The 23,539-nt window shown below is 42.7% G+C and overlaps 1 protein-coding gene across 2 annotated transcripts in view; it reads left to right on the top strand.

The window, feature by feature from the left end:
• CRHR2 (corticotropin releasing hormone receptor 2) overlaps window positions 1-22,772 on the top strand; it is a 146,978-nt gene extending 124,206 nt beyond the window's left edge. For both annotated transcript variants that reach the window (XM_054390035.1, XM_054390036.1), the window contains 4 exons: window positions 7,188-7,273; window positions 8,750-8,885; window positions 10,577-10,618; window positions 22,632-22,772. In XM_054390035.1, the coding sequence (XP_054246010.1) occupies window positions 7,188-7,273; window positions 8,750-8,885; window positions 10,577-10,618; window positions 22,632-22,772 (405 nt within the window). The remainder of the gene's footprint in view (window positions 1-7,187; window positions 7,274-8,749; window positions 8,886-10,576; window positions 10,619-22,631) is intronic.
• The last annotated feature ends 767 nt before the right edge of the window (window positions 22,773-23,539 follow it).

Below are 23,539 nucleotides of genomic sequence, written 5' to 3'. Positions count from 1 at the left end.
TGATTCTGCAGCCAGTAAGAAACTTATCTGGCCAGCAGTAGTTGCCCAGAAAACTTTCCGTGTAATTCATGCTGTCAAGTCTTATTCACAGAGCTTTTCAGATAGGAAATCACATCTCATCAGCAAGTTGCTAGATTATTTCCCTCTTGAGGAAGACTCTCTTGAGTCTTTTGTTGTGTTTCTTGCTGTCAACATGTGGCAACTGGAACCTGCCCAGCCTGGGGAGCTGCCAGGTGAACCGTTCACAGCAGCACTTTGTCCATGGTTTGGGTGATCATGTCAGCTTGGCCATTTTCAGTGTGTTGGTGTGATGGGTCGGTTGTCAAGGGGCTATCATTCCCTCCAGGAAAGAGGTCTCTGTCCCATTGTTATTTTTACAAGAGTATGTATTTACTGGTGTTGCAGCATTCACTCTCCCTGGTCTGTCAGGTGGAACAGTTGGAGGAAAGCCCTGTTTAGTCACATGTGACCAAAGACCCTCATGGTGCTTGACTTGACTGGGGAATGGCCTGCAGTGTGTTTATTTAACAAAGATTTTTGAATACCAAATGTTTCAGGAGAGGCAGAAGGGCCAGCACAGTAGGAAGAGGCTCACAGATGGGGCTATGAGCTTGGAAAGGAATCTGTGGACATGTTAATGCATGATGCAGGGCTCTAATGAGGAAACAGTGTGATCCCAACTAGGGCTGCAGGTCTGTTTAGACTTGGGTTTAGGTAACACCATGGGCAAAGGCAAGGGTTGGTGTGTTGATGTGTAAGACAGACAGGAAAGGAAGGTGTCTGTACATTTGCCACCCTCCCTTCCTCACCAAAATGCAACTGTATCCCAGAGAATCTTCATGATGTGTGTAGTCCTGCTCTGCTTACCTGAAGAGCTGATCTTTCACTTCTGGTTTTAAGGAGTCTCTTTCACAGTCGTTCCTGATTGTGAGCATCCACCACATTATGCCTCACTCTGCATAATCACATCTCATCATTCCTGATCAGGTAGTGTTTTCCAGCAACTTGCTGCATGCCAAAGGGAATTATTGTGGTGTCTGTGACCTTTGAAAGGGAAACTTTTGTGACAAAAGGCCCTGAGTATTGTGACAGGATCAGAGGGCTGGAGCACCTCTCCTATGAGAACAGACTGAGAGAGTTGGGGCTGTTCAGTCTGGAGAAGAGAAGGCTCTGAGGTGACCTTCTTGTGCCTTCCAGTATCTGAAGGGGGCTACAAGAAAGCTGGGGAGGGACTTTTTAGGCTCTCAGGTAGTGATAGGACTAGGGGGAATGGAAGAAAGCTGGAAGTGGGGAGATTCAGGCTGGAGGTGAGGAAGAAGTTCTTCCCCATGAGAGTGATGAGAGCCTGGAATGGGTTGTCCAGGAAGGTGGTTGAGGCCCCATCCCTGGAGGTGTTTAAGGCCAGGCTGGATGAGGCTTTGGCCAGCCTGATGTAGTGTGAGGTGTCCCTGGCCATGGCAGGGGGTTGGAACTGGATGATCCTTGTGGTCCCTTCCAACCCTGACTGATTCTATGACTCTGTGATTCTATGATTTGAGGGCAGAATGACAGTCTATAATGCTCAATCTAAAATGACTGATCTGATGCCAATCTGGGTTACTTAATCTTGGAGTGGATTTTACCACATTGCATAACAATGCCAAGTCTAAACAGCATAACATTTATATTTCCTGGGAATGAAGAGCAGCAAACATTCTAGGAAGCACGGAAGCATGAGCCTTCTGTGAACCATAAAATAGGAAGCCTGGCAGAAATTAACAACATGAATCCTAGTTGCCCATTAAACCCTGGAGGAGCTTTTTGTCTTCCCATTCAGATGCCTAAGCTTAAGGAAAACTGCAAAGAAGCCTCCACAGTCCAAACATTCCCTCTTTTGTGCATCTTGGAATGTTTTGGCTCTTTCACCTTGCTAAGAGATGTAAATTTCATCTGAAATGGAGTTTGGTTTTTTATGACAGAATATTTTTATGACTACAGTCTTTCACTAAAAAGTTTCATTTGGTTCGAGAGAGCTTCTGGGTTTTTGTGTTCAGATTGTCATTGATAAGTGCCAAAACAGATGGTCCAAATGCTTTTTGGATCACTGGCTTTATAACTCCATTTTGGGGCTCTGACTTTTCATCTCAATTTAGAAATGGAAACACTAAAGTTCCAAAGCCCTGGCAAGCTAAGAAAACTACTTCTTTCCCATCTGTAGTTGGAGAGGGTCTTCTTCCAGCAAGAAGGATATTATATAAGCTGTTTTATTCTGTCTTCAAGACCTTACCTTGGGATTCATTTTATAGACCAATAAATATCAAAGGGAAAATACTTAGTTCTATCTTCTGATGTGAAGCAGAAAACAACTATAAAGAGAAATGACTAAAAATACCATGTGTAAGAAGGATGGACTACCTGCCATCATTACTTCCCTTTAATGTCCATTCATCACTCTCCATTTATGGAACTGCTGTGTGGGTTTTGTTAGAGCTGTCCAGTTCTGAGACAAATTAATTTGTTGACACACAGCTCTGATAATAACAAGAAAGTCCTTGACAAATAATTGTGTACTTTTCTAGCCACAGTGCAAAGACTCTTTTCTTGGAAAACTCACTTTGCAGTAGCTAGAGCTTCCTTTGAAATGCAACTAGAGATATATATGGATTAAACACCAGAGGCTTCATCTTCTTTGCTTGTAAATCAGAATCAATCTGGTCATCACTAGAGCTGTATGGATTCTCTCCAGCTGAAAAAAAAAATAGCTCCATTTTCCTTTCAAGAGCCTCAGCTTTTGCAGGCTGTGTGCAGCAGCCAATTTTCTCTTTGTTTCCCAGATTGTGTCTTCTCTCCTGAATGAACTCTAAGCTATCATCTCTCTGAGCTGTGGTACCAGGCCCAGCGTGTACAAATGGACAGTAACAATTCATCTGATTGTGCCATGAAAATTGATCTTCAGATTACAACTCTTTGAGTGCTACTAACAAGTCTTACTGAGGCAAATGTTCTTCTGAAAGGAGTGTTCTTTTAAAAGAAGCCATTAAAACTGAACACACTGAAATGTCTTTCTATTAGGCAAAGCCAGAAAGTATCTTGGTGTTGTTACCACATTTGCATCTTTTGCCATGCTAAGTTCTGCCTTTGAGAGGTTGACTTACTCACATCTTAAAGATCTCGCAGAGGAACTGTAATAGAGACAAAAGGGGACCCTTGAGGTCAGTGCCTCAAAATGTTTTTTAAGCTTTCATGTAGTGAAACACTGATCCTAAACCAATCATCCAATGATCTTCAGATTGTCTGAAGATCATTGGATGATTGGTTTAGGATCAGTGTTTCTTTGATCCCAAACTCCACCTTACCTAACTGCAGAAATAAACTCAGGCTTTGGAATTTTGTTTCCTCTTCTGATCCTCATAAATGACTGCTCTGTAAATGGCAACCTGGATTCAAACTCCTCTGGATTTTTAGGGAGTCTCCCAAGTTTAAACTTCTCTCTGCTAAATAGAAATAGAGGCTGGAATGAATCACAGAATCACAGAATCAATAAGGTTGGAAAAGACCTCAAGGATCATCAAGCTCAACTTGTCACCCAAGACCTCATGACTACTAAACCATGGCACCAAGTGCCACGTCCAATCCCCTCTTGAACACCTCCAGGGATGGTGACTCAACCACCATCATCAGAAGCTACCTAGAAGTAATCTGAAATTAAATTATACCAATCCACCTCAGCTGTTTAGAGCTTTATCTTCACTGAATCATGGAGTCACTTACAGGCAAGGCCAAGGCACTTGACTTTTCTCTCATAGGTAGCTAATCCAGCATGGGGAAGAATTAGTTATTCTTTTTTCCTGAAGAAGCTTGTGGGGTGAAGGCAGTAAGAGGAGCTTTGTGCATAACAAGGCAAAGGCAGCATTTGTGTCTTTTCCTGTGGAAATGAAGACCAAGCCTTGAAAGGGCTGCATGCAATATTCACAGATTCTAAAGCCAGAAGATGTGGGGTTTCTAACCTTACTTTATTCATAAAAAAAAAAGACTATAGGATTCTCCTGACTTGATTATCCCTTTTGCATTCCAGGCATCATCTCTTGGCCTAATACACCTGACGCATTTTTCCAGTACCATCCAGCTAGCCCAGAATGCTCTACCTTATCCCTGTCCCATTCACCACCCCTTTTCAAAAAACAAGACTCTGGTTTGCAGAGGGAAAGACAGACCAAATTCTCATGTGACTTTTCCCACCCTCATTCTCTTGGAGCAAGTTTCTTTTTGCTTTTCAAGCAAGTTTCTTTGCTTTTCAGGCTTGCTTCCTTCCTCTTCATGAGCTGCTAAAGTGTAGTACTCACTGACACTTGGTGGTGTAAAGACGAAACCAAGATGAAATGGAGGTAATGGATTAGATCCATTCAGGGAGGGAAATCTCATTGAGGCAGAGATGAGTCTCTAATGCCTGTCTCAGAAAGTCCTCAGATCTATCCATTGCTGCAAGCTAGGACTCTGGACTTGGGCAGTCTCATTAAGTGTTTGTTCTCCCAAACTTTCTTTCCACATCAGGTTATGCCTGGTGATTGGACAACTGGGTGACAGGTCTGACATTTGTCCTCTGGTGTCTAGCAGGGCTTTGATGGGCAATTTAACTTTATTTATTAATAAATAAAGAGACATGGCACTCCAGAACATGGTTTAATGGCCATGGTGGCATTAAGTTGATGGTTGGACTCGATGGTCTTAAAGGTCTTTTCCAATGGAAGAAATTCTATGATTCTGTGATTAAATGTTATCAAAGTGTAACTGTGTGAGATGTGGAGTTAGGCCCAGTTTAAACTTGGGAGACTCCCTAAAAATCCAGAGGAGTTTGGATCCAGGTTGCCATTTACAGAGTAGTCATTTATGAGGATCAGAAGAGGAAATAAAAGTCCAAAGCCTGAGTTTATTTCTGCAGTTAGGTAAGGTGGAGTTTAGGCTCAGTGTTTCTGGAGCCTTGGTTGAGCACTGGGACAGATTTTCTGTAAAAGAGTTATTACTGTCATATCCCAGTGCCAAATGGATCAAGGCAGCCAACCATTAACCAAAGAAGTCTTCTGTTCTGTTAAGCTTTTCCAGAAGTCAGTGTGACTTTGTATTCACAGCTGTTCCACTGGGAAATGTTAAGAATATCAAGGTAGGATTTATTTAATCCAACTCAAAGGACAGACCTTTTTGCCTAAACATAGGTGCATAGAACCAGCTAGAAATCCTCCTTCTGGACTGATGAATCACACTTCTGCAATTCAGTTGCAGAGGAGATCAAAATCCTTAATTTTTCTGATGCAGCCTGTGGCAATTGGAACTTCCAGTTCCCTGCTGTCACATCAAAGTAGGACTCATGAAACTTGACATGCTTTCTCCAGTCCATTTCATCATGTTAATCCCATGTGATTAGTCTTACTAATATTTGGAACTGGCACTTTCTTAACAGGCTATAATTCCATCTGGCACCTGCCATTACAATTGCAGAAGTGGCAAGTTTGGGATTTCTGCCTTTTGTTGTATCCTTAATATAAATATTCCAAACCTTGCTCTGAGCTGATGGGGAGCCTCAAGCTTAGGTAGCAGAATTTTAGAGGCAGGAGTTTTCTTTCTGTGGGTGAAGGACACGTCCATCCCCCTCCACCTCAGTATTTCACTCTGACTATTTCTTTGTGTTACTGAGGTATTGTGCAGTCACCAGTGTGAGGAGTTTTAAGATTCATGTCAAACCAGTGACATCAAGCTGTTTTTGTCTCTGATAAATAAAGGGAGAACCACTTTACTTCAATTCTTAAGTGTAACAAAGACAATTCCAGCAGGAACAAACACACAAACTGCACTGCTTTATTTATTTATTATACTCCCTAAGGCCCTGCTCTGCTAAGAAAGTAATTTCAAAAATGTCACTTGTTAGCTCCTGGAGCTGCACTTTTGTAACTCACATAATAAGCGTTTAATGTACGTGGTTCCCAGTGCTGCCAGTCTCCCAGTGTTTATTCAGGTGCTTATTGAACCATTTGTTATAAACAAAGTTACAGTAACCACAGGGAAAGGCAGGGTGGATGCCAAGATACTGTAATCATTGAAATATGCCACACTGCACAATAAAAAATAACAACAGGGGCACATTTTGAGAGCACCTTTCAGTTGCCAGCTCTGCTGCAGCATTCATAAATAGTCAGAAGTCAATCACAGAATTGTTTCATTCACAGACTGCAAAATGCCAGGAACCCTGGGACTCTGGAAATGCAAGTGAGATAAATATCTCCTCCAAGCTTAGGTTGTGACCTCAAGCAGTCCTGAGATAACAGTTGTGTAGTTCTGACCATGTATATCATCAACAATTTTGAGGCAGATCAGTATGTTGTAAGCTTCCATCTCTGATGTATTGAAAGCCACCCAAAACTTGCTTGTATGTGCCAAGTCCTTCTGCTGATCATAGTTTACAAATCCGAGTCTTCATTTCAGGTGGTGGTGTTTGTGGTTTTTTTTTTTCTTTCCTGTTTACACTGAGAGGAAACTCAGTAGCAGATGCTACAACAACAGTAATTAAAGCAAATCTCAGTTCTCACTGATGAGATGGTAACAGAAATAGTAATTACCTAGCTCAGCAGAGTAAAAAGGGAAGCAGTAAATCCATCATCTCACCTTTAAAGGCAATGAAAAAAAGAAATTGCATTTTTGAGGTATGATTCATCCACTCTTGGAGTGCAATGTATAAGCCTCCACCAAATACAAAGGGAGGCCAGCATGACTCACTCATTCAGATCTCTGCAATGCAGCTTTGCACTCTGGGTCTCAGGAGCTCTACCCAACCATTAGAGCCTGCTGCAGAATGGGCAAGTGGTTCCAAACACCTGCCATAGCCACACAGCACAGGGCTGCCAAATACTCTGTGCAGGGAGTCTTCAATGGGCTCAGCCAGGGACAGATGTAACCAGCTAAAGACTTCAAACCCTTTGTTCCTTGTGACATCTGGGACCACAAATTTTGTGCTCCGTTTTCCTTGCTGTTTGGAAAGCATTAGTAGCTGTTGGATATTTGCTGTATAATCTGATACTTCTAATAAACTTCTGAGTCTGTTGCAATCAGTGGTAAAACAGAGAGGTGGTTTTCCATCAGATAGGAACTTCAGCATGTGCCTTCTAAAGCCATTAATGGACTCATTGGTCTTATTTTTTCCCCTCTCCTTTCTTTTCCAGATAAATTTTGTATTTCTGTTTAACATAGTTAGGATTTTAATGACAAAGCTGAGAGCTTCAACTACTTCAGAAACAATACAGTACAGGTAAGTCAGCTGGTACTTCTTGCTGTCTCTTCTTAGCAAAGAACTGCCTTGCTTGCCCCATCCCTGCCCCATCACTGTCTTTCCAGATGTCACTGTTGACCTCAGAGAGTGTCTTTTTTGCCCCTTGAGCTCGCAGAGTTAGGTACACAGTGTTTATTTTTACAGACTAGCTTAAAAGTGTGCTTGCATTTTTTTCTGTCCACTCTATTTCAGTGTCATAGAATTACAGAATTATCAGGGCTGGAAGAGACCTTTGAGATCATCTCAATCAACTGCTTGCCTAGAGCTCACAATCCTGCAGCTACTGCTAGACCAATGCCCAAACAATGCAAACAGCCTGGGCTCACAGACATACAGACACCAGCCACCAGCCTCTTTACCTCCTTCAGGCTTGCTCATGCCCCAACACAATGGGACATGCAATGATGTGACTTTCTTGTTCAGACTCTACTCTGCAGGTTTCCTCTGAAATGAAGGGGAAATCCACCCCTTTTTCGTGCCCTAATCTCATGCCATAAAGCTAAAACTAGGATTAAAAAAGCCCTGATTCAAATTTCTCCCTGCCACAGTTTGCAGGGACTGTTAGAGATACTAGATTCTGAGGCAATCTGAAGTAACTGCTTTCATTGTTGAACAGATGATGGTGATCTTATCCTCACTATGAGCTCTGTGAGGGAATCTTCTTTCTCACAGCTGACACAGAAACCCTGAACAATTCCAGGAAAGGTTGGGGCAAGCCTTGCTTGGTTAAAGATGAGTAATCCAAACATTCATGAAGCAAGTACTAGGCAATGTGGCAGCTACTTTAAGGCTGTCACTCTGTCCTGACACTGGCAAGGTTTTTGTGCTCCCCTGCCTGCCTACCTGCCTGCCTGCCTTTATCTACCTGTTATAGCTTTATACAGAAATTTAGACAGACTTAGCCAAATTGCAGCCTTCTGTGTTTGCAGAGAATCTAGCACAATGAGTGCTGTTCTGCAGCTGACATCCCAGAATGCTATTACAGCACCAATAATAAAGGCTAGCCCCTAATAATTGTGTTAATAATCACTTGTCCTTCATTGTGCACCCTCTGCCTATTTATTAGTTATAAGGCAGCCCTAGGCAGTTGTGTTGGGTGTGTAGGTGCTGCACAGTGAGCAAGCCTTTGTACTCTGGGCAGAAGCAAAAGATGGAGTGCATTTAGAAGAGTGTGGCCAGCAGGTCAGGGAGCCCTGGTGAGGCTGCATCTATTGTGTCCACTTCTGGGCTCCCCGGTTGAAGAAGGATGGGGAAGTACTGGAGAGAGCCCAGTGGAGTGCATGCAGAATGCTAAGAGGACTCTCTTGTGAGGAGAGACCTGGGGCTATTTAGCCTGGGAAAGAGAAGACTCCTCGATGCATGGGATGGGCTCTTCTCAGTGGTGGCCAGTGAGAGGACAAAGGGCAATGAGCTTGTTTCCTGTGCTCACTTGCATTCTCTGTCTCTTACCCACAGGAAGGCAGTCAAGGCAACCTTAGTTCTTCTGCCTCTGCTAGGCATCACCTATATGCTTTTCTTTGTCAACCCTGGTGAAGATGACATTTCCCAGATTGTCTTCATCTATTTCAATTCCTTCCTGCAGTCTTTTCAGGTAAGAAAGCAAGATTACAGCTGGTCTCAGCTGCTTCTGAAAGGATCCTCGGTGCTTTGCAGCCACAAACTTAAGGCACTGAAGCTGATGATAGGAATGTAAGCTGCAAATGGCTCTCAGGCTTACAAAACAGATACTTGAGCATTTCCTATGGAGTGGAAATCTCCTCTCAGGTGTGTACTGGAGTGATTAATCTCCCTTAAATTCAGCACAGTCTAGCTACAGCTTCTCACCTGGGCTCCCATTTAAAGTCAGTGGAGAAAGAGACTATTTTTCATTCTGGTTTAGTCTGCCTGAGAGAGAATGATGAATCACCCTCCCAAGGTACTCCTCTCTGCACGGAACACACAGTGAGCTGAGACTTAGACTTGTTGCTACAACAAAAGGGAAACAATTCCTACCTCTTGGGCTTACTTAATTAAGACATTAGCTATATTGCCTAGCCTCCCCCTCCATCTCTCTTGCAACTGAGAATTCACACCCTATCTTCTTCATTCCCTGACTTTAAGAGGAGTTCTGTCAGGATGTAGAAGGCAGTGGAACATGAGTAATCACCTCAGCTTCTTGTATTTGGCACAAACCCAGAAGTTATTGAAGACCTTGAATGGTATTTAGACAGCCATTACTGCATAGATGTGTCCTACTGCTTCACCTCTGCTTAAAGACCTTCTTGAGCTAGGGGGAACTACATCTCACATTAAGGTTTTGCCTCTGATATATGCAGGGGCAAGCATTCTGATACCCACAATATCCATACAAATACACAGCACACATCCTGTCAAGCCAGATTCAGGGTTATGGATGACAAAAGTTTTGAGCTTTGAATTACTGTTTTTACTGTCGAGTTTTAAAACACACAGCATCCCAACAGAAATCACAACTCAACATCCAAAGTGAAAAATGTCCCTTTTAATCTATGAACAAAGAACCTTTAGTCTTTACCAGTGAACTAATCCATGCTTTTCACTCCCTAAAATTAGTTGTATTTTCTATCTTCTGATGCTCAGTGTCTCAACAAATGCTGCACTGCTTATTTTCATGTTAGTGTTGTGAAGACATATGTAAGAAAGCAAGCACAGGGAACTTCTCCTTTATGGTGACAACAATTACAGTCCAGTGATGAAAGCAAAATGGGTAGGATTCCACTCAGAGGTTGAGAAATGAAAGTGTCTTCATGTTTTCACCTGAGCTTCCATTAGAGTCATTGCACTGCAGCTGTGGCAGGGGTCTAGTCACTGCTGTCAGTAGATTCCACAGAGCAGTTCAGCTCAGATGAATGTAAGCAACCTGATGATACCCTTGCCTGCACAAAACCATCTAAGGCCGCTTGACAGCCCCTTGTAAGTGTCTGAGACAACCACATAGAGCTGCAGGTGTGATGCAGTACATGTGAAGGGTCTGTGCCCTTTTAGGGAGCAAACTGGAAGCTCTGGATATGCTTTAGCACACCTAAAGTGGCAGTGCCCTCTCTCAGGGGAAGTCCTGCCAAGATGCTAGCCCTCATGTCTCACCTGTGAGCTGCAAGACACTTAGTGTTTTCTCAAGAAGTTGTAAAGATGTCATCTGTCTAGAAGTGGGTGATCTCAGCAAGATTGTGCTTCTGCTCAGCATGATCCCAGGATAAAGCTGAGTCCCTGATTTTGTGTGTTGAAATACTCATGTAATAACTGTCTGCTTTCTATTCTTTCCAGGGTTTCTTCGTGTCAGTATTTTACTGCTTCTTGAATGGTGAGGTAAGCAATGTCTCCTGCTGTCAGTATAATTAATTCTCAAGAGGTGGAAGTTGCTTGAATGATTGTAGAAACATGAGATGCTTTTACATGGGGTCATAGTCCCATTTTGTCAGCTGTGCTTGCAGAAATCCCTGTTAATGTGCATCTGAATTTCCCAGCCCTCTTTGTAGATAGTCTTTGTGCACAAAGCCTTAGCAAATTCAGATTATTACCTGGGAGGGCAGAGGAAAAGAAATCTTCTCAGATTATGACATTTTTATTCTTCATTTTAAGACTTCTTTGAAGTTTCTCATTAATTGCAAGTAAGATTTCTGGGCATACATAAGTGTTACTTCTGAGCTCTGCTCTTGTTAAGGATATGCTGCAGGTGACCTGTTTTTATAATGGGATTGCCTGGGATTGCCATGCTGAGTCGAGTGAATTAGTTTTCCTCTCTGGGTATCTCTGAGTGATCATTGCCTGTTGCTTTCACGAAAGACCCTGGGGACAGGGTCTTCCTCAGAATTAATTTTAGATACTTCTACTCAAGCAAGAAATGTTTCACTAATATCTCTCAGGGTGTGACTTACACCCCAAAGTGTTAAGAGATTTATATCCTTTCCCCAACTTCCATTGCCAGTGTCTCCTTTACCTGCATTTAGATGTGTCATCTTTGTCCAGGTAGAATTTGTGTCTCTGCAGAAATTAATTCCATGTCTTAGTTATTCCTGCTGTATTTGGATACATTTTGCTTGTGCTCCTTCTTAACTTCCTTGTGGGCTATGGAAAGGAATCACAGAATGATAGGCCCTGGAAGGGACCTTGAGAGATCATCTAGTCCAACCCCAAGGACATGCCTGCTCACCCAGCTGCTCTGCAATGTTTTCTGTACTGCAGCCAATGAAGTATTGGCTTTTCTTCATTTCCTCTCTTCCTCACTGACCAGCAGGTCAGCTCTAACCTCTACTGGTGTACAGGGTTATTCCCTGGTGCAGGATCCTACACTTGCCCTTGTTGAGCTTCATTAGGTTCCTCTGCACCCAATGCTCTGCTCTTACAATTATCTGCTATAAAGAAGCCTTTCTTTCTTAGTCTGTGTGAACAGCATCACATCAGAAGTAGAGAAGTACCAAAATCTCTTTTGCATTCTCTCAGAGAGGTGTCCCTGCTAGAAGTGGTGATGAAGGTAATGCCACTCAATTCTTGTGAGGCACCAGCTCTTTTAGTGAGATCCACAGCAGGTTTTGTTCTAAAAGAGGAAAGGAGCCTCTGAGTGGTAGCCTTTCAGTAGCCTGAAGTCTTCATAAACATCACTGAAGGCTTGCTGAATTCTTGTCTCTGCAGTGAGACCAATATTCCTGTCTCTGTGATGGATAAACTGAGGACTGGCTAGCTCAGAACCTTTTAAATACTTAAGGTTTGCCACTTATGAGAGAGCTGCATTCTTTAAATGCATGTAATAGTCTTTAACAAGTTATTAATCCCACACAGTGCCAGGCCTGTGTGGGACAAGCAAAAAGGCCACAGAAGCCATTAATTTAAAGCTTTAATGATGCTGTAATCTCAGCTGCTTCTCTACCATTCCATACTTGACACAGCTTGTAACTAGATACTTTAAAGCCTCCAGTAACTCATTGGAGTAGAGCTTGAACAATATTGGTCAAGATGAAAGTTATCAAAATTTCTGTCTTTTTGCCACTCTTTTAGCTGTGAAGTTTGGCAAACAAAACAAAACAAAAAAAAAAAGATTTTTTTCTCTGTAACATCTTGTAGCTTCCCTTAATTTAAACAAACACATCCTTATGACTTAGAGTGTTTTATGACCCTGAGTTCTTTTACTGCAAGTCAGAGGAGTTACACACTGTGCTGCTCAAACAGATCTGATGTGCTAGTGGAGAAGGCAGCACCTCCAGCACTTTATCTGAGGACAGCACTTTGGTAATGCAGGACATCACCATAAAAGGGCTTGGTCTCGGTTTTGCAGTGATTTGGTCTGACATTTCAGCAGTGAGATCACTGAAGGGAAAAAGTGAAGCTGTTGAATTGCAGTCCACACAAAGAATTTCAAATGGGACGAGTTGATTCCCTTATGCTTTGTAGCAGGCATTTGACCTGGGAATACAAACATCTTTTTCCTTCATTTCCACAACACACAACATTTCAACACAGATCTTGGACCAGGTTTTTTTTGGCTGCAGTGACAATTAAGACAGTGGGCCATGTCTTGAGAGATTGTGTGTCATTTGGACCCCTCTGCTGGAGCTAGGATCTTTCAGATTTTGAATAGGAATGGCTTTCCAAGCCAACACATTATACACAAGATCTTCCTGTGAACATAGGAAGAAGAGACAGTTTAACTACAAAGTTGGCAAATTTTTATGTTTTATTGCTTCTGGAAAGTTCTAAAGGTGTTTTGAACAAAGTATGTGCACTGTGGATCACAGGATCACAGATGTTAGGGGTTGGAAAGGACCCAAAGAGATCATCGAGTCCAAACCCCCTGCCAGAGCAGGATCATAGAATCTAGCACAGGTGACACAGGAACACATCCAGATGGGTCTTGAAAGTCTCCAGAGAAGGAGACTCCACAACCCCTCAGGGGAGCCTGTTCCAGTGCTCTGTCACCCTCACAGTGAAAAACTTCCTCTTCAAGGTGAGGATCCTCCTGTGCTGTAGTTTATATCCATTGCCCCTTGTCCTATCCCAGGGTGTAACTGAGCAGAGCCTGTCCCTTCCCTCTTGACACCCAGCCCTCAGATATTTATAAATGTTTATTAAATCCCCTCTCAGTCTTCTCTTCTCCAGACTCAAAAGCCCCAGGGCTCAGCCTCTCCTCATCAGGCAGTGCTCCAGTCCCTTCAGCATCCTGATAGCTCTCTGTTGGACTCTCTCGAGTAGTTCCCTGTCCCTCTTGAACTGGGGAACCCAAAACTGGATGCAATATTCCAGGTGTGGCCTCACAAGGGCAAAGTAGAGGAGGAGGAGAACCTCCCTCCATCTGCTGGACACACTCCTCTTAATAGAAGGGCATGAGATGCCATCAGCACTTGACTCTCATTAATTTATCCAGAAACTTTATGGAAAAAAAGTTGCTTTTTTTTTTGGACACAGAAAATCTGCCAGCAGTAGAAGACAAAAATATGGAAATTAAATTTAATTTAAGTGGTGAGGACCATCTCTGGACTTGCAAGAAAATTAAGGATGAGAGGTTTCTGAGAATTCAAGATATAATGCAAAATACCTTTGCATTTATGGTAAATGCCACTTTAAAATCATAGAATCATAGAATAGAATCATAGAATCAGTCAGGGTTGGAAGGACCACAAGGATCATCTGGTTCCAACCCCCTGCCATGGGCAGGGGCTCCTCACACTAGATCAGGCTGGCCACAGCCTCATCCAGCCTGGCCTTAAACACCTCCAGGGATGGGGCCCCAACCACCTCCCTGGACAACCCATTCCAGGCTCTCATGGGGAAGAACTTCTTCCTCACCTCCAGTCTGAATCTCCCCACTTCCAGCTTTATTCCATTCGCCCTAGTCCTAACACTACCTGATAGCCTAAAAAGTCCCTCCACAGCTTTCTTGTAGCCCCTTCAGCATGTCCATATCCCTCTTGTAATAGGGGCTCCAGAACTGGATGCAGTTCAGAATTCAGAAAAGAATGAATGGGGGCTGGGAACTTCTTTTTTTTTTATGACTGCAGTAATCAAGATGCTCCTCAAACTTTTTCTATCAACTGTCACAGATCACAAGACTGAATTTGATTTCACATAACATTGGATTAAAAAAAAAAAAAGAAAAAAGAAATTTATTATGGAGTGTTCTGGAACAAGGATAGATTCAATGGCTTGAAAGTGTGCTGAAGGGGATGCATTAAAAAAAAAAAAACAAAACAACAACAACAACCACAAAACACCAAAACCATGTTTTTTTCAGTGTTGGGCACTGAAAAGTCTCCAGGTTTCTTTAGCTGATGAAACTTTTTCTACCTAGGTCAGTTTGCTTATAACAAGATAATAATGTGTAGTCAGGGATGTGCTTTCATGGCATCTGCTCCTGATGTAAGTCTGGATGAGAGTATAGATCCACAGAAACCACTAAATCATCTCTGCAGCCTCTCTAGTGCAAGCTGATGAATTCAGTCTAGTAAGTGAGCTTGAGAGCATGTGTTTCATTAAAGCCTGTCTTTCAAAAGGGTGCTTGGTGTGGGATTCATCTCACATGGTACTTCTGGTTTTTCTGACAATGATCTTGAGAATGGAACGTTGGACAAAAATGTCACTACCCTATGCAGGTCACAGCCAGACCTGAAACTGAAAAAAGGCTCAGTGAAGGCATGGATTTGAAACTGAAAAAAAGGCTCAGTGAAGGCATGGACTCAAAATTGAAAAAAGGCTGAGTGAAAGCATGGATTCTTAGCTCAAGCAGGCCTCAGATTCTAGTATCATCTGGTCAAGAGCAATGATCAGCTAGGAATTAACATACAAAATGGAAAGCAATTAACTGTCAGAGAGAAAGCATAACCAGAGAGGAATAGAGCAGGTTACTTGTTAGATGGCACTATAAATTATTCTCCCAACAAGGTGCAAGGCAAGAATATTTAATTTTTTGTGTGTTGACTCTTTACCCAGGCACCATCTGTCTCTCAAAATCTGTTAAGCTCAAAGTGGCTTACTTTGGTCTGATCATCTTCGGAGGCTATTCATTAAAATTGCCATCTATGAATCACCACCTTAATGGTTAGTCATCCACCTGCCCATCAATCTAAGCAGACTTCACATGCATCATTCTGACCTCAAAGGGACATGCATTAAGCATTCCTTCAAATCACTGAATAAACATAAATATGGGGGTGGACCAGACACCTAAAGTTTAACTTCATCTCCCATAATTGCTTTCTGAGCAAAGGTGCCCAACAGTGCATGCATGAGTACTACTCCTAAGTGCCTCTGAGCATGACTAGTCAGTATAGAGTCAACTGAAGGGATCAGACCTTCCCGTTGGGACCAGCAGGCAGCAGTTCATTACAGGGCTGTGATCTTCTCTTCCACACCCAGGTGTGTTCTGGTAGAATATTGCCTCCATTGTTGTGACTCTGGTAGGTCTCTTCAGACTGAGGTCTTGCCAGAGAGAGAAAAATGTGAAGTCCAGGCATGGTGAAAGGTAGCAACAGGTCTGAGGGTCCTTCCTTACCCCATCTTCCTTTTCACTGCACCACTTCTGTTGTGTGTGTGACTCCAGAGCACTCCACAACAAAATCACATAGGCTCAAGGTGAACTGACTGCATTCATAGCCTCCCTCTCTAGTGGCTAGTTCTGGTCCCTTGTGGCCAGAGAAAAGAGCCACATTTGCTTCCATCACAAAATGTGGAGCAGATCTTTATACCTAGGCAGAACTTCATGAACAGTTATATATGATAACAAAATTGCACTGTTCTGGTCTTAGGAATAAAACTTCAATGTCCCAGTCTAGGATGTGCTGCAAAACTATTCTGCTGCCACCAGGTTGCCAGGAATTGTTGCCAAAGACCAGCAAAAAAATGAATTTCAGACCCATTAACCAGGCTAATTTTTTTTTAGGGAGAAAAATAAACTGAACAACGTTACATAAAATAATGGTGTGACGTAAGCTATTTGGGAGGAAAAAGAAAAGCTCCACCTGAGGTTCATTTTTGTTTCCTTTGAGCCTGTCAGATTGTTTCGACTACATCACTTCCATAACTTATGAGGATTAAACACAGATAATGACATCTTTATAGATGATTGTTTGTCTAATGGTCACATGACCATCTTTGGCCTGAGAGGCTGGCTCTGCAGGGAGCCTTGTAAAGCCATGCCAGTAGGATGAGAGGTGGCTGTTGGACACACACCTATAGTTGCTGGGTGATGTGCTTTGTTTACAGTACCTCTGTCTCTCTGAGTGTTAGCATTCCTCATCTGCAGACCCACAGAGCTGTCAGTCCAATGCTTTATTTACATTACCCCTGTCTCTCTGAGTGTTAGCATTCCTCATCTGCAGACCCCCAGACCTGTCACTCCAGTGCTTTATTTACAGTACCCCTGTCTCTCTGAGTGTTAGCATTCCTCATCTGCAGACCCCCAGACCTGTCAGTCCAATGCTTTATTAACAGTACCTCTGTCTCTCTGAGTGTTGGCTTTCCTCATCTGCAGACCCCCAGACCTGTCAGTCCAGTGCTCTCTGTGATTAGTCTGTTCTGCTTCTTTGCTGCCATTCAGGACTGCACTTAATCCTTCCAAGGATCTAGAGAGGCTTGACCCATAGGCTTCTTCACAGCATTTGCTGTCCTTCTTCCCTGAGGGACACTCTAACCCTGTGAAAAATGTTCAAGGTATCATGTAAGGCATCATCTTATGTTAAAGTTCTGTTACCTAATGGATGGGATTTATCCCCCTAACATTAGACATCTCACAGATACACGTGTGGTTATGACCACCCTCATCTTCATTTGTAGGCAATGATTCACCCAAATGAGAGTAGATTTCAATTGACCTATTTCATTCTTGTCTTGATGAACTGTTACCAAGGCCTTCTATGTCTCTACTGGATTCAGTCATAGACAAGGGCTTCAGAAAATTCATGGAAATGGGATTACACTGCAGAGTCAGACACAGTGAGACCAATGTCTTAAAATCGAAATTCTGTATTGCCAGGTCTCTTTTGCTCATCTGGACATTGCTTGGAAGTCCCTCCTGTTCACCTGTAGTTTACAATAAGATTTATTCAATCTCCATCAACTTTTCCACAATTTGCACCACCATTTATGACCAAAGATGTTTATAAAGTCCAAAGTTATTATCTAATTACCTGCAGCTGCAGCAAAAGGATTTTAAACATGTCACAAAGGTGCCTAAGTGTAGGTGGAACTTCGTTAATTCCTTACTGAGACCTGCTTTCACGGAGCAACAATTGAGATCAAAGCCCATTGAGATCTATATAAACCTTAATTTATTTCATTTACCTTTGGGTCGTGTTTTCTGGGAATAAAACAGAAGAATTGAGCAAAGGAAGAATTTAATTAGTGTAATTAGTAGTCACAGACTACTGAACAACATGATTATTCTGTAGTCAGAGAGCACCTGTTGTCTCTCTGCCCCTCACTTGTTACCATTTTGGTGTGAGAGATGTTCTCTGGGGACAGAGTATGATGGCATCCCAGTAGTCTTACTTCCAGCTTCCATCACCATGGCAGCTCATTGAATCCTACTCTCCTTATCCAAACCTTCCTTTTAACCCACGTCACTGCTGTTATATTTTACCATCACATCAAGAAGTCCCAAGTGAGTGTGGCCCTTTGTTCTAAGCACTGTGTAAATGGATCAAGCTTTCTTCCTCTCTGCTAATAAAACATGACATTTCTTCCAAAATCTGGTGTTTAATGTTGCTAAAGCCTCTTTCTTCATTTCTAATTGATGGTTGCAAGAAACTGGCCAGCACCAGGATCTAGCATAAGTAATAGCAGTACAAAACTGGTGTCTAGTTTTTTAAAAGCAACCCTTCTCTGCATGTTTTCATCCTTCTCTCCACATTTTTTCATTCTTTTTTTTTTATTGTTGTTGTTGTTGTTATTCTGAAGAGAGTTTTTAAAGAATTTTTATAATAGGATGTGGTTTTAGTGATTTTCAGATATGGTCTGAAAGTTTGAGAAGTCCTCACTTTGGTGATCCAATCAAAACTATCACCCAGTGACTTCTGTTCATCCTATCACCCAGTGACTTCTCTTCATCCCATCACCTGTATTAATTTCTCTTGACTCTTCTAAAGCACTCCTGGTGAGAGCAGTGTCCACACCCTGTAGGCACAAATCTGTTGGTAAATCTGTTTTCACCATGTGTTCAGAAAGAAACTGTGATTAGTCACAGTAGGCAAAGTGCAGACCTGAAAAGAGTCATTCCAAGATATTAACTCTTTGGAAGAAAAAGGCAGACCAAGGGTCGAGAGAGAGAATTGAACTCTCTGCTCAGGAGCATGGATACTTTGTCATCTCAAGCCACTGAAGTTACATAGAGGTGAAGCTGATCATTTGTATTCCTAAGAGTCTTTGTTAAGCTCTAACCACTGAGGATAGCCTGCAGGCATCTTTGGGCTATTACAGACAAGTGCTGTTGATTTCAGGTCATAGATGCACTAATGCTGACTCCTGGTATTGAGACCTCATATTGACTCTTCAAATGGCTTAACTAGGTGTGGATGCTCTCACGGGGATTAACGACCACCTTTGAAGTTGCTATTTTGCTTTGTCTTTTTCTATTGCTCTTTCCCTGTGTAATAGCTTTTTTCGTGCCTTTGAAAGCATGTTATTATAGCAATCACAGCTAGTTTGCTTTTCTCTTTCCTGACCTAAAGTTAAGCTAGCATTTGTTACTGAGTTCAGTTGTTAAGAGATAAATTTGAGCTTAACCTTTTCTGCTTGTGCTCTTGTCACATCCTAATCACAGTGAATTATTCTGTCATTAAGAAATGATTTGCACTCACCCCTGTAAGTGCAGAATCTATTTCCATGTGCCCAGTCCATTAGGAATGGCTCCAGCTGTACAGGAAGGCAGCATTTTTGCTGTGACTTTTTATCCTTCCTTAAAGCTTGTTTGGACTCACGTCTTTACCTCCAGGTCATTCTTTATGACCTGATTGGTTTGAAGCACAAAGGATAAATCTAATCTGGCTTCACTGGCTGAGGAAGTATCTCTTCACACAAATTGCTCAGAAACACAAAAAGTCCATCAGGCCTCCTCCCCTTTTCCTGACACCATGCAATACTGCTGCAGGAGTACCTGGGTACACAAACTCAGAGGTTTCCTGGTCTGGTATTAACATCCTCAGCCAGACTGTGCTCTACACAGAGATTTACTCTCTGCTTGTGCACCAAAGGTGAAGAAAATTCACCTCTTTGAAGGACTTAAGTAGACCACACGTTCCCTGTACAAGGGCAAATTCCATGCCAGCAGAAAGGAGAAAATCTTTTTCTAACAATATCTTGGCATTGGAACATTTGAGAGGCAACATCCCTCTGCAGGTCTTGTCACATATTCTCATGGGACATTTGCCATGACACTCATTATCCCTCTGACACTTGACATGGCACTTACACCACTTGCCTTAGGTACCCAATATTTAGCTAAGCTGGTTTTGTACTCAGAGGAACAAGACAGAGCAAGGACTTGTTCCTCATATTTCAGCCACCTTCTCAAGGGGTTTGTCTCTCTTTCTATGTTGTCTATATTGAAAGCAAAAATAATTAGCCAGGATTAGGTATCAAGCTTTCAGATGAGATCTATCCCAGCTTGTATGTACTCTGATACACATATTTACCTTCAGGTGTATTTCATATCCTCCCTTAATTCCAAAGTCAGAAATAACCACCCCTTGGCCACTCCAGGTAGAACTGCAGTAGGTTTGCACACCGGGGCATCCAGGAAAGTGCAACACCATGACACAGCTTTCTACTGCTTCTGAGCAGGAGAGCTCAGAGAGACAGTGAAAGCAGTTTGATGACAGTGAAGTCAGCAGTCCAAGCTGTATAGTAGTATATGGCTGAGTCAGTCCACCCTGACTGGCTATCTTATGTAACTATCCCATGTAACTCCTTTTGACCAAACTCCATCTTGAAACTCATGGAGTTGTGTTGTACCTACTACTCAGTAACGAGAATCTCTTCCAGAAATCCCCCACACTGTTGGCTAAACACATTCTTCTTGTTCTCATAAAAAATTCATCCATGATGCTTGTGCTCCTCCTGGCAATGATATCTTATAACTTCAGTTCTTCTTCCAGTTAGATGTTCATTCTTCCTCTTAGCCATGCAAGCAGTAGATTCCAAATAGAAAGAAATGCAGTGTGGCACTCTTCTGATCTTACTATAAAGGTATCATCTTACTATATACTATCATATATATATCATCTTACTATAAAGGGATCATCTTACTATATACTAGATCTGCATTTACATGTCTTAAGTGTCAGATCAAGAAGCACAGGTCAGACACAGTCCAGAAAAAAACATAAAATGAAAGAGACCCTCAGGTCCATTTTACCTGATCTTCACCCTCTAGAAGCACTCTGATAGAAAAGCCAGATTCCAGCTTCAGGATTCCCCTGACAAGGCACCAAAGAGGGCAACTGCAAAGCTGTTTTCCAAGTTGGTACTCACAAAGCTGAAATGGGGTTTCTTTCATGGATAAAGCTGGTGATGAGAAGGGATTGTGAGGTGCCAGACCACATCACTACAGAGTTTCTAAGTAGTAGAGCTACAGATTGTGGGTCTAAGTTCCTGAAGGTCCACCAAGAAATGGGAGGCATCATCCCTGTTCAACTAGGACACCTAATACATGACAGTGTGTGGTTTGGGTGGGAAATACCTCTGCTAGTAGAGTTCATCACTCCATTTGAGCACCTGTTAAACAGCAGTCTGAGGTGGGACTAGGGAGTGTATATTTTCCATGTTTTGAGTAGACATCACCCTGCACCTGAAGACAGGCCCCAAGTTTTAAAAGGAGCACTGTCAGTGCACTTTTGGACTATGTGCTTCAACAACACTTTCCCTGCAGTCTCAGTGGGTTTCAACACAGGATGGCTTTGATCTACCTCAGGTGCTGATAGGTGAGAAGCTGTGTCAGCATCTCATCCTGGGCCTTCTGCTGTGGCCATGGTAGCTCATCCCTGTTGAGGTCTGCTCTACAACAACATCACTGCTGTTAACACCCAAGCTTTAGCCTGCTGGTGATAAAATGGGGATAAGAGCACTCCTTACTTTTGTGGGATGCAGTGAAGATAAGTACATTAAAGATTGAAAAACATTCAGGGTAAGATACTGCCTAAATTCAGCTACATTTATAATCCTCTAAAGCAGAGCTTGTTGTCTAGACTCACCTTGTAACTTTTGAAAGGAAATAAGTATTTTTCATCTGACCACAGTGTCTGGCCTACTTTGCACTTCTGCTTTAGGAGAAGATGAATCATACCCTTTGATTCTTGCTTGTCAAGAAGAGAGCTATGAGTTGGTAGCTGAGGTGTACTGTCTACATTACATTATTTATAACCCCACCTCTAAACGAATGTGCCTTTGGCAAAGGAGGCCCTGGCCTGATGTAGGTGTTGAATGTAAAAATGCTCTTCCTTCAAATAAGCAGCAAAATGTCAACATCCTTTCCCTGTGACATGAGTACAATTTCTCACTGACCCTCCAAGAAGTTGGGCCCAGCTTCCATCTCTCTTGATTTTGTAGGCTTATCGAGCTGCTTAAGTTAGAGGACTGAAGAGCTCTTGTCTCTACAGTGAGCAGAGATCAACAAGAACATCTCAAAATTGGTCTAAAAGTTTCATTTAGGGTTCTAATTTGGAGTCTCCTATGGCAGTGATTTGGCAGGAATTGATTACAGTCTGTCTTATGAGTATTTCCCTCCTGTTGTGTTTGAGGCTTGGGTTCCTATTACCTGTGTTTCTCTTATACATATATAAGTTTGAGGTAGAGATCCTGAGGTCTCTCTTAGGTCCCTGACAAAAAATAAATCAGCTCAGAGTTCAAAATTCATCTGTCCTATGTAAGTATCTGTTTGAAGGATGACCTTCTGTTGACTGTAGATTAGCTCTGCATTGCCTATACAAGAATGTTTCAAGGATCGGGTCAGGTCTGTCTGTGTTGTAGACACCAATATTTAATTAGGTGATTTTCATACACAAGGGAAGCAGAGGCACCTCTAAAAACTCCAACAGGTGCATCCATCTTGAGGGCTTCATTCAGTTGCAGAAGCTGAGGCATTTATTGCCATTTGAATTTCTCTGGGGCATTTAAGACACGCAGTATGAGCCATGAGGTACGTGAAACCCCTGCCTTCCCCAGTGTGCAGTACTCAGGAGACTGTCAATCAAACCAGGTCCCCTGTTCAGGCAGCTGAGCCAAGCCCTGCATGTTTCAGTGCCTTGACACATCCCTTCTCGCAGTGCTGCCTAGCATCCTCTGCAAAGAGGAAACCAGAGCGTTCGGAGCATTCAGGACCTTTCCTTTGCTTTTCCACCAGGTCCGTTCTGCTGCCAGGAAACGATGGCACCGCTGGCAGGACCACCACTCCCTGCGGGTGCGTGTGGCACGTGCCATGTCCATCCCCACCTCGCCCACACGGATCAGCTTCCATAGCATCAAACAGACCGCGGCCGTGTGACACGCCCCACACACACGCACCACGTGCTGGCCTTCAGGGTTCTTCTTTCTTCACTCTTCCCAAGCCCCTTTCTTCAGACTTTCTTCCTTTACTTTGCACTGCTCTCTTCTGCAAGGCGGCGCCCGCCCTCTTTTTGTGGACTCTCATCTCCCCTATTCCTGATGCTGCTTGAAGGCAACCAGGGAAAAGCCTCTTGGAGTAGGTGGTGGCAAAACAGATTCGAAGAAGAAAGAGATTCAACAACTGACTGCACCTTGTGGAAGTTCACAATACAATGTCTAAACCAGCAGACTGGCAGGAACAATCAATTTTTTTTCTCCTTTTTTTAAACTTTTTTCCTTTTTTCTGTAATGTGGTGAACAAAGACTATTCTTAACATACTGCCTGTCTCACCCTGTGCATCGATTCCTAATGATTTCAACACTTTGGTGTATAGACAGCCCCTCTCTTTCTTGTTTCTTTGTACAATGTTCTCTGCAGAACTGTCATTTGAGAACACGTGGCAGCAGGAAGAAGAACATCTGAAAGGTGGTGTGGAAAATCTGGATTTAATCTACCTTCCCCATTTCTCCCTCTGATACATGGGGAATTAGCCAGATCATCATTGGACTGTTTAAGACAGGGCACTTTGCTTTGGAGGAGCCATGCCCTGATCACACACAAAACTCTGAGAAGGACAGCAATATCTCTAGATAGCTCTTTAGGTTATCCTTATTCCTCTTAGCCCCACGCTTTTGGCACAATGTAAGTAGCCATTGGACAGTCTC

This window comes from Indicator indicator, chromosome 20, assembly GCF_027791375.1.
Source record: "Indicator indicator isolate 239-I01 chromosome 20, UM_Iind_1.1, whole genome shotgun sequence".
Taxonomy (NCBI): Eukaryota; Metazoa; Chordata; class Aves; order Piciformes; family Indicatoridae; genus Indicator; species Indicator indicator.
This window is presented reverse-complemented; position numbering and strand designations above follow the sequence as displayed.